Source organism: Rhinolophus sinicus, chromosome 6, assembly GCF_057876585.1.
Source record: "Rhinolophus sinicus isolate RSI-liver-muscle chromosome 6, RSI-T2T, whole genome shotgun sequence".
Lineage (NCBI taxonomy): Eukaryota > Metazoa > Chordata > Mammalia > Chiroptera > Rhinolophidae > Rhinolophus > Rhinolophus sinicus.
In genome coordinates this window covers 66,113,172-66,125,347 of record NC_142506.1, presented here as the reverse complement: position 1 = coordinate 66,125,347, position 12,176 = coordinate 66,113,172, and the positions used below count along the sequence as shown (strand labels likewise).

Here is a 12,176-nt window from a genome sequence, read left to right as displayed (position 1 = left end):
ACTCATTTGCTGGCAAAAACCTCACTTGAATGGATCATCAGATTATTTATGTTCACTATTCCAATGAAAGTAAATACTCATACTTTTCATTGAATAAATATTAAATTTTTTATTATAAAATGTTATCCAAGGCCCACTAGGGGTGTAACCTACTATAAAGTATATGATATAGTATTATCTTTCCAAAATCTGAAAAATTATGAATTAGTAAATGTATTTGTCCCACTGGTGTTTTTTGTTTGTTTGTTTGTTTTTTGGTAAAAAAATGAACTATATTTACCTCCAGTTTTCCAGTGTACTAAAAATTATATTTGCTAGAAGTATACGTGTTCTATAACCAGTAAAAATTTTACTATAAATTAGAAAGGGATCATTTTCAGGCATATTAATGTACCAACATCTTTACAATGTACACAATAAATTTGTGGAATGTGTTAGTCTGATGGTTGGTCACCTTCATAGTCAATAAATCCTGTAACTTTTAAAAATGTGTCTAATGGAATAATCATTGGCTGCCCCATCTATCAATCACTAAGTCCTTACTATTACACTGGGATGTAATATGTTAAATGTTATTAATATAAAGATTTACCTTTTAGAAAATCACATTGAATTTTTTTTTAATAAGGATTAAGATAGAATACTTTTAAAACTCTAGCTGTCCATTCTCTGCTGTTACTCACTCAAACGTTTATTCCATTGGGTGGTATGCTAAGAATCCTGAGATAAACAGTTTTAATTAAGCAGCCTATAATCAAATGTTTATTATGCATTTTTTATATTTGTAACAACAGTTAGAATGCTAGATGAGTTAGACTTGAGTTACCCCAAAGAATAGAATTGAACATTTCATTCTACCTGTTGAAAAATGAATAGAGTATTCTTCTTCAAAATGTAGAATACAATAGCATGATTTTTATAGCCAGATTTTTAGAGTCTACAGACAATCTACAGACAATGTGAAAGCTCAGCGTATTTCTGTGAACTTAATTAAATTTATATATAGGGAAAAAGCAATCTCATTATAAGATCTAAATTTAAAAAATTTTAATTTTAAAATATAATCTTGTTATAAGATCAAATTTTAAAATAGTACAGATCTCAATACCAGTAATGATTATTGAATATCAATAATTATGTCAAATATTCTCTCATTAATATAGTAGTTTCAGAAACTCGAATCACTTGTTTTATTTTCTTCTAATACCACTTTTTCTTTCTATCAAAGCTGAGAAAGATAATTTTTAACAACCCTCCCAAAAGCAAAAGAACACACAAAAACAAACAAAAAATGATCTAACAAGAACACATTTTTGGTTAATTTAAAAAACAATAGCCTATTTTTTACCTCAATGTATTCAAAAGCCCTATGATAAATAATCAAACAAATGATCAGATTATACATGTTATGTGGGTAGTTGTCATATTTCGTCCTTGTTGTTGATTGTTTCCTGTATGTGTCATTGAGTCACTGTTTAAACCATATTTTGTGTGTTTCTTTTTCCCTCCCGTTGTGTCAGTCTCGAGAAATAACATCACAAGTAAGTATTTTGCCTCCTTTTCCTCAAATGACTTAATATATGAATCCAGAGCTGTTACAGGAAAATAATATTAAAGGTTGAATTCAATATGTCAGATTATAAAACCAATTAATTAAACTGAAATGTTATAAATGTTCTAGGTTCAAGTGAGTGTATTTATATTTCCCTAATAGGATGGCAAATTAATTTCACCAGTTGGTCTTCAAGTTATGTTTATGTACTAATCCAATCACATATTTTACTGGATGGTGTCACACACAGTGAAATACACCAGCCGGGCACTTAATGGCTATGCATCATCTCTGCTGGAGTGAGGTCCCCTCCCTCAATGCATCCAGATGGCTGACATGAAATTTCATGCCTTTTCTTGGATTGAATCACCTCTTGGTTAATTTGATGTTTGAAAATGCTCTTCCCTTCAGTATCTTGAATAGTACAGACAGATGAATAATCACTTTTTTACTTTACTCACATGATGAAAAATCTATAATGGATGTTTGATGCCTACTATAGCAAGTCAAATTTCCCTTTGCTGGATTTTAAGGTACAGTGGTACCCCCTTATCCGTGGCTTTGCACTGAGCAGTTACTGTTATCCGTGGTCAGTCATAACCCCTAACTAGTAAGTGAAAAATTCCAGAAATAGACAATTCACAAGTTTTAAGTTGCATGCCATTCTGAGTGATGTGCTAAAATACGTCATTGGCCCATTGCCCCCCACATGGGACGTGAATCACCCTTCTCCAATATATGTATTCATGCAGTATACACAGTATAGTAAGCTATTCTGAGAGAAAGTGACCACATTCACATAACTTGTTGTCACAGTATATTGTGACAATTGCTCTATTTTATTATTGTTGTTAATTTGTTATTGTGCCTACTTTATAAATTAAACTTTGTCATAGGTATGACTGTATAAGTAAAAACAGTATACTAGCGGTGCCAAAAAATGTATACACATTTTAAGGGATATTATGTATGTGTTACTTTTTGAAGTTGAAATGAATCACGAAGCAATGTGTAGTATGACGTTTGCTCGAAAGATGGCATCTGTCAAATGAATGCTAGCGTCATTCATTGCATTACAATTTTAATACAACTTTTTTGCTTTCTTGGCACCCTCTGTATATAGGGCTTGGGACTATCCGTGGTTTCAGGCATCCACTGGGGTTTTGGGATGTACGCCCCATGGATAAGAATGGCTATATTCTAGCCATTCTTTATTGATACTCTTTCTATCCCTATTCCTAGTACATCATTTACTCAATTATTTTGCCTCACCAAATGAGGCCCGGACTTGGAATGAGATGATCTGAGTTTGGCTTCTCCTTTTACTAGCTATGTGTGAACTTGGGCTATTCGCAACACACAGCAGAGTGAAGATTAAGTAGGGAACATATTATTATCACTTTGCAAGTTAGAAAAAGGAAGAAACGTGTTAAGTGAATTTTCAGAATATGTGGCAAATAATTATGTGCAAAGTACACAGAGGAATATAGATCTAATTTCATTGTTTTTTATTGGTATGTCATCATCTCTTAGTGCATGGCACTGAATTAGAAAATATTTATGTCCATAAATTCAAGTTTATAAATAAAATGTAGTTAAGTATTCCTGTGATTTGGATAAATACCTTACAGTCTTAGTCAAACATAGATATATTCACTAACCTCAAATTCATTGTAATTCAATCTCTCCCTCCCTCCCTCCCTCTCTCTCTCCTGGAGTCTGAGCTCACCTGTAATTTTCTTTCACAGTCTCTCATAAAAAATTTTACCTTTGAATCTATTCTTTTTTCTTTTTTACAATTCCAATCTATAATATTTTCTAGCTCTATTGATTCTTGTTCATTTCCAACCCCAGGAAACCATTTCTTACTTGCATTATTTACTTTTCTTTAATTTAACTTAATAAGAGTCTCCCTGGCACACTTATTAGCAAGAAGCTACTTAAATGAATCCAATCTATTTGATGTAATTTAACTACATAGTCATGGCTTTCAGTCCACTTAACATCTTAAAGTGCTAGGGATCGTTCTCCCCTTCCCACTGCCATGGGAAGTAAATGAGGCTTTAGTCACAGCTCCTTGTGGAATGGGCGTGAGTCAAGCTAATCGAAAATGGATAGAAAATTACAAGGTTAATGTAAGTCACCTAGGGCTTCATAAGGGAGTGGTGACATTTAAGCGTACAATTTAAGCAACAGTATACTTGGGTCAATAGTACAGTTTTATGTGTATTCTTTACATTAGAATATGAATATTCATATCTACCAAGTCTTACGTCATTGTATCTGTCCTTTAATTCATCACGTATATCATAGAAATTTTCTTTCCACTGGTTCACCTACCCATAATGACATATGCTTTAGGGTATTGGTTCTCAAATGCTAGAAAGAGAAAGGGATTGCGTGCGTGCGTGCGTGTGTGTCTGTGTGTCTGTGTGTGTAAAATGTTTTGGACACGATGGAATTGATATTACTCATATTGGAATCTCCATAATAGTTTTTCATAACTTTATATGTTTAGGTCCTTTCTTCTGGACTGTAATATGCTGGAGGTGCTAGAATGACAGCTCTCCTGACCTACCCTGCAGTGTGTAGGGTCTATACACACACACATACACACACACACAGGTTGAAACCACTGCTTTAGGCGATAATTCCAGTAATTCTGAAAAACGATAAATGAAAATTATGCTGTGATGGGGACAGAGCTAGCAATGAAAGTAGGATTCTCATAATGTAAACTATTTGAATACCTTTATGCATATGTTAATCCTGTTATTCAACAATATTCTATTTGTTGATTTTTTTTGTTTTTTTGTAAGTCAGTTTGGGAGTTTAAAGCTATTCAGCTGTACAAGAATATTCTCTACGCACATATATAATTATGTATAATACATAAAAACCTAAACATATATACCCAAAATGACATTTTCTGTAGAAAGACAATTTTCTTTTGTATTTAGTTATTTATAGACATAAAACAAACCATTTAGTTAAGAAAAAAACACTTTTTAGTTTCTTTACAAACCAAAAGTTGATGATATCTACATTTGGGCCCGACTTGGATTCTGATCTATGAGATGCACAACCATATGTTTTTCTCAGCAACAACTTGGAATGTCTTCAATCATAAATCAGATATACAGTTTAAGTATATTATAAAGGCTATAAAACTATTCTTAAGGGAGTTATGAATCCAGATTACAAACACTCACTTTCAAGCAACTGGGTGAATTGATTTATTTTAAAATACCACTTTGTTCCACACATTGCTCAATAACCTATGACATGAATAACTGTTCAATAAAAAAAAACTGAGAGAAAGTTGAATTGAGTCACTTCAGGGTATGTGTAGTGTGTGGAAAAGACTCTTTGATATATTTTATGAATCTGACACTTTCTACCTTTCTGAAAACAATGAAAGTAAATTAAGCTATTTTAGGCATAAGAAACATTTTCTCATTTATAAAGTTTTCAGTTCTTACTCTTATGAAGAAATGTTTTCAGCCTGTTTTCAACTATGGTAAGTTTGATAAATATTTGGAAAAGAATATAACATTTAAAAAATGACCACATTTTAAAATTATATGAAAATTGTTGGAGTGGCCCTATGAATTTTTCATTTCCTTATTGCACTATATCAGTATGTTCCCAGAAGCCTTTCCTATAAAATATGTGTGTTAGTCCATTCACGCAGCTGTAACAAGGTATCACAGGCTGGGTAGTTTACAAGCAACAGAGATTTATTCTCAGTGTTCTGCAGGCTGGAAGTCTGAGATCAAGGTGGCAGCGTGGTCACAGCGTCCTTGCTGTGTCCTCACCTGGAGGAAGGGCTTACGGAGTTCTGTGGGGTCTCTCTGATCAGTGCACCAACCCCATTTACGAGGCTGCCCCCTCATGACCTCATCACTTCCCGAAGACCTACCTACTAACACCATCACTTTGAACACCATCACTTTGGGGGTTAGGATTGCAGCACACGAATTTTGAGCAGATCGAAACACATTCAGATCAGGTCATAATACGCAAACGTCTTTTTCCACTCACAAACATTAGTGTGAAGTCTTGATTTTTCTAAAGGTTAGCAATAACATTAGCTTTCTGACAATTACATTAGGCTCAGAAAAGTCAGAGAAGAGTCCCTCCATTACTCATGGAGACAGTGAGGGATAACTGACACAAGGATTACAGAACAGTAAATCTCCACTTTCACAGGTGTTTGCTCTCTCCTTCATATTCACAAAACTTTAACCAAGGAAACTTTATCCTCACGTATTTGTTTATAGCATCTTGACTTTTTGTGAAATATAGTCACTGATAGAGGAAAAACTACACCCAAAATACGAGCCATTCCCTGACTTTTTCATACCCATTTTTCACTTTTATGGAACCCCTCATTACTTCTTTTTCTTTTCTCCCTTTCACTGTTTTTTTCCTACAGGATCATGACCATAATATTAACTGGTATTTACTGAGCATGTGCTGAGACAGACAATATGGTCTACACTTTCCATGTGTTATCGCTGAGATCTCTGACACGCACTGTGGGCAGAATACAATGAGAATTATTTCTAAGACAGGAAAATGGCGATAATCTTTGGGTTTAAATTACGTAACTAAGAAGACAGAGCTGGTAGGTGTAGAACTTGTCGTTAAACCCAGGTCTGCAGGGAGCCACAACACTTGCTTTTAACCACTATCACTATCTCAGGGCAGAAAAAGTTCCTATGGCTCAGGCATGTTTGTGTGTCACCGCACCCTTTCCACTAGGTCATGATGTCAGGTTCAAAACACAAGAGAGTTACAACCAGGTAACAAAATGGCAGCAGCAAAGTGTATTTACAAAGGGACCTCCTTTTAAAGCACACAGGCACACACATACACACACATCCAGTTCACAGGAATAGAGTAACTGTTATCACCAGGGTAACTGATACTGTGGATAATCATTCTTTCTAAGATATACTAACATTATTAGTCTATGTGGATGTTGACAGTCTTTATACATTAATGTGTTGCATGAATCTACACAACATTTCTATGAGGCTGAAGATGGGTACTATTATTTTTGTTTTACACAGAGGTTAAGCATTTTTGTACAAGGGACAGAGCTAGGAAATATACAGAATACCACGCAAATTTGTGTATCTTCATACATAAATATCCTGTGTACTTTTCATTATGTCAAATTGGAAGGATGAGAGAAAGGCATGAGAATTTCCAACAAGTAATGAAAAATGTGTGTTGTCAGTTTAGATTGATTAAAATTAACTCCCAAATCCTCCTAATTCCTTTTTTCTATAAAGTGAAATATACAATGAGATGTTACTTATTTATTGAATAAGTAACAAAGAGGCCTTGTGATTCCTATGGGGTTTTTGAATAAATCATGATATTCGCCTCCTTGGGGAACTCAAAACAAGGACGAACGGGGTGTGGAGTCTTGTTTAGGTGACGTACACACAGGCTTCACTTCATGTTTCAGATGTAGCTTGACGTAATTCTCGGAACACACCACTAAGAAAAAGTCCTCACAAATAGTCTTTCATACCCTACTTGGAAAAGAAGGGAATCTTACCTTCTTCCCTAAAATATTTTATGGTTTCATAGCTTGAATTATAAGTGACATTACATGAACAAAATATTTTGAGCATTGGGTCTAGCAAGATTATTTCCACATATTTGTAGGAAATCAGAATATTACTCACAGAGACTTATGACTAGAAATAGGATGTAAAATAAATTTAAGATTAAAATTAACATGACTCCGCAAGCCACACTAAATATGAATGAACTAACCGTTTTCTGCAAAGTACATATAAACTGAAACTTCTGAACAAAGACTGATATTCTTTACTGATGGTAGATATCACTTAAGACATACAAAAGTATCCACTATTGCAAAACCATGCTATTAAGAATTTTTATACTTCCAACTTAAATTCTGATAGCTAAAATAAGGTTTTGAAAAACGTTAATGAGAAGTTCTCTTATCACGAAGATATGAAGGTTAAATTCCTTTTGACAGCACTCTGATACAGTAATGTCTTGAAACCAAAAGGTGGATAAATATTTATATTTTCTGTTGAATTTAAGTGTGAGATAATTTCATAGCTTGCCACTCGGTGTTGTATGTAAGGCATTGACTGAGCCTCCATAATTTATATTCACTTTTGAAGGAATTTATTGGATCTACCTCCTGACCTTACTTAAAGTGGTAATTTAAATTCTATTACTTTGAAAGCCAGCAACACATGCATGTTATAGCTGCAGCTCAAACTTCCATCCACAGAAGGGGGGCCCAGTAAGCAGATTTGTGGCTGCTGCCCTAGATATAGTCAAGTTCAGGAAGTGTTTTCATTTGCATGTGCATGTTTTTGGAAAGTAAGACTTTCTGCTTTGATCTGCATTGCATTTCATATGACTTCCTGGTATGAAAAGCATCGATTTTGAAACAGGAAGCATTTATTTATGAAGGGCTTATCATCAAAGGAGAGATTCTTACTTTAAAATCAGTTTTAGTTGGGAAAGAGTACATCAAAATAGACTTTCTGAGTTTGTTCATTGTTTCCCTTGTGTGGAGGATAGCCTGATTTAAGCTTTATTTGTGATTCGAGAATACATTTGTGAAATATTAATATTTACAACATATTTTTACTTTGACTATGGAAGACAGTTCCTGAAATATGTTTTAATATTTTAGTCAGAAAACATTTTATGTGCTAAATAATTAATGCATGAATTAAAAAGCACTTTGTTTTCTTCTGGGTCATATGGGGGAATTAAAAAAATCCACATCTGATAAAATATCATTGCAATGTCATCTTTGGAAAGAGCAATAACTTAAAAACCTTTAAGATACTAATTCCAAAAATAAAACCATTTTCATAATCTTTATTGAAATTTCATGTGAAATGCATGTTATAGATTTAGAGAAGTCCATTTTGTGGACTTCGTTTGAACAAAGTTATAAAATACCCCGTTGTTTTTGTGGTTTCAAACTACTCTATGTTAATAGTCATTTGATAAGATAACTATGAAACATGAAACAGTAAATCCTTTCATTAAAACTTATATTGGAGGATGCAAAGCTGTTTTATCTGGTTCATATAATACCTTCCAGAGAACATATTTTCTAATTACAGTAACGGAAAATCAGTATCAATGATTATGATTTTGCTCTTTCTGTGAAAACTCTCATGACATGCATACTTATACCAGGATCGTAGCAAAATATTGATATAGGCCCCAGCTACAATAATTCCTAAAATATCTAACTGTTGATCTCTATTTCCTTTAAAGTCTCAAATATCTATCAGTGTGGAAGAGTGGGAAGACACCAAAGACTGCAAAGAACACGGCCACCACCGAGGCAACCATCGCAACTCCACATCCAGCGACCAGTCGGACCATCCCTTGCTGAGAAGGAAGAGCTTGCAGTGGGCCCGAAGACTGAGCAGAAAAGGTCCCAAACACTCTGGTAAAACAGCTGAGAAAATAACCCAGCAGCGACTGAACCTCTACAGGAGGTCAGAGAGACAAGAGCTTGCTGAACTTGTGAAAAATAGAATGAAACACTTGGGTCTTTCTACAGTGGGATATGGTATGCTCTCTAAAATATTGTATGCTAATGGACTTGTGATTTCTGGCCGTTAGTCATTGTAGCGTTGGCGCTTAGTCAGCTGAGGATCACATTTTTGTTTCACAGGTTAATTTGAAGGGCCGAGGGACACATACTTAATCTCCTGCAGGAAAGTATAATAACGATCATAAAAATAAAAGTGCTAAAAATTGTAAGTATTTGCTTAGTTCTCTAGGCACTGGGATGAACACAGGACGTGAATTAGCTTCTTTTGAATTTTCACAAAAACTCTTCCAGTTTTTGTGAAACTGGAAACTACGTTAAGTAACTTGCTAATTTGCTTGCTAATAGCATGGCTAGAATTTATGTCTGGTTCTGTTTGGCTCCAATGTCACTCTTACACACACACACACACACACACACACACACACAGACACACACACACAATCCCCACATCTTATTCTAGGGCTGAAATAAAATGCATTTCAGACCTTGGTAAGTAACTAAATGTGCCAGCTACAGATGACCCAAGGTGTTCCTACAAAATTTGTTTAGTTTCTTGTGGTCCAGAAACAAAAAGTCTTCAAAAGCTTTAATGTAAAGCTCAGATAGTGCTTGTTCTGATGCAATTGTTAGGCTCCCATGTTGGGTCTGTGATCGCAATGTGGCACAGCTTAAATAAATAATGCAAAGGTAATTTTAAAATACACCACTCATCACTGTATGAATTTTATTTAAAAAATAAACTTAGTCAACTTAGAGGAAAAGCAAATGATACATAAGTGTTTCATATATATATATATATATATATATATATATATATGAGTGTGTGTCTATATACATATACATACATTTATAATTATGTATAAATATAAAACACTTATGTATTATTTGCTTTTCCTCTAAGTTGACTAAGTTTATTTTAAAATTATATATATATATATATATATATATGTATATATATGCATTTATGCATTTATGTATATATATGCATTTAGGTATTTTCGAGAGTTTCTTTTATATACATATATAAAACTTGGGTAAACCAGAAGCTAAGAGACTTGTAAGTATCATGCAGTTTAAGGATGAAATAGAAAGCATTCCACATTTGCCCTCCTCTTACCTTCATTATGAGTCTCAACATTGTACACAGGGGACATTTTTAATCACTGAATTAGATGGAGTTCAAAGGGAGTTACCTGTGTTTCTTTGAAGAAGAAAAGGAAACATATTCACTAAGTACCTACTCTATGCCAGGAACAACTGGCTTTTGTACGTTTTCTCATTACTTCTTATAACCCTGATTAGACAGGTTTCCCATTTGAAGCTCAGAGGTTAGAGACCTTGCTTAAGGACACATAGATGAAATGTACTGGCGTACAGATTCCATATGTCATTGAAATCCGTAATTATTTTTCCTTACCTAAATGTAGTACAGACTCAGCCATAATTTTAACATGATCACACAAAGTCTTATGTTAAAAACAAAATAAATTTAAAAAAGGACATGATTTTCATTTAAAAAAAATATAGTAGTAGCTCCTTGCCAATTTGATGGCATTAAGGCTACAGTCCTGTTATTTTCGTGCGCTTTTAGTCATTATTAACCAGCTACTTAATCTTCTTTGGCAAAGCTCTAGTGAGTGAGTATTCATCTAGGTGGCAGCGGTGTCTCTGCTCGCCATAGCAACCCAGGCTGGTCCTGTAAGCAATGGGGCAGGTAACAGTTTGCCTCAGAGACACAAAACCCCCTGAATTTACTGCATGGCAGAGAACATGTTTTGTTTTTGCCTGTGACACTTCTATCTGGTACCTTGCATGTAGGTATTTTCAAGAGTTTCTTTTTTTAAATAGATTTGTTCATTTAATTCTCACACTAACTCTCACAGAAAGAAATAAAAGATCTGTCCATCTTTTTGTTTTTTCTCTCTCTCTCCTTTCTTTCTTCCTCCCTCTTTCTGTTCATTCTATCCATCTATCTGTCCAGAGACCCATCAATCCATTTTAAATTCGTGTACTGACAACCCTGATAACAGAAAGATTATGAAAACAGGATTTGGAATCTAACACATCCTGGGGCGCTGAACTTTTCCATGCATTTCTAACTCACAAAAGTTCACCCAGTGTTCAACAAATGGTAGCCGGCTGCCCTCTCAAGCACTGTTCCAGGCATTGGGACTAGAACAATGACCTATTCAGACAGGACCTCTGCATTTACGGAACTTATACTATAGTGTCAGTCAACAGTCATCGAATTACTGAACATTTCCAAGCCATTTTATCATTTGTGAAATGGAAATAAAAATACCTATCTCATAGGTTTGTTGTGTAGGACCAGTGGGATAATGAGTGAAAATGTGCTTAGGCTGGAACAGGCATTCACGTGATGCTACACTCTACCGTACGTCTATTTTAGTACTACAAGTCTATCTGTGTTTTACACATAAAAAAGGTAGTTTTTTTTTTTCTCTCACAGTTAAAAAACAAAAACAAATTCTGCATCTTTGGGGGCAATATTGTCTCCATTAAGGAAGCAGGCTTTAAAACAATTATTTTGCATGTTTGTCTTCCTTCTTTGAGGAAAAGGGAATGTCTTACTCATCTTTTGACCTTTGTATCCCAAACACATGACACATTTCCTGACACATAGGAACCCAGTAACTGCACACTGAATGTGTGAACAAGTAGAGTGCTTATAGGTGAAAAGACACGTTCTGCTTGCATCACCTGGCCAAGCATATGCTTGCATTGGTATTTTAACTTATAACATTTGACCCCATATCTTTTAATGTTTCCACTAAACCATGTGTCCTTTCTGCATTACTGTGAATACTGTACAGTGCTTCACTGATGACACATGTTTAGAAATACTTTACACACCAGGCACGATGACTGATTTAACTATGAGTTGTGATCGATTTTTTGAAGTACGTCTGGCCTGCTCCGAGAGGCAACACACATTGTTTTTGACTATTGGATATAAGACACAAAGGAGAGGGAAAGAGAAGAGTCAAACGCTGACTTCTGAGGGGTCTACTTTAAACA

The 12,176-nt window shown here is 34.6% G+C and overlaps 1 protein-coding gene across 9 annotated transcripts in view; it reads left to right on the top strand.

The window, feature by feature from the left end:
• Positions 1-12,176, top strand: part of KCNT2 (potassium sodium-activated channel subfamily T member 2) — a 227,657-nt gene that overhangs the window by 200,084 nt on the left and 15,397 nt on the right. For 5 of the 9 annotated variants that reach the window (XM_074317061.2, XM_074317060.2, XM_074317059.2 and 2 more), the window contains 2 exons: positions 1,521-1,541; positions 8,852-9,152. In XM_074317061.2, the coding sequence (XP_074173162.2) occupies positions 1,521-1,541; positions 8,852-9,152 (322 nt within the window). The remainder of the gene's footprint in view (positions 1-1,520; positions 1,542-8,851; positions 9,153-12,176) is intronic. The other 4 variants (XM_019746320.3, XM_019746392.3, XM_088799157.1 and 1 more) reach the window with 3 other exon arrangements.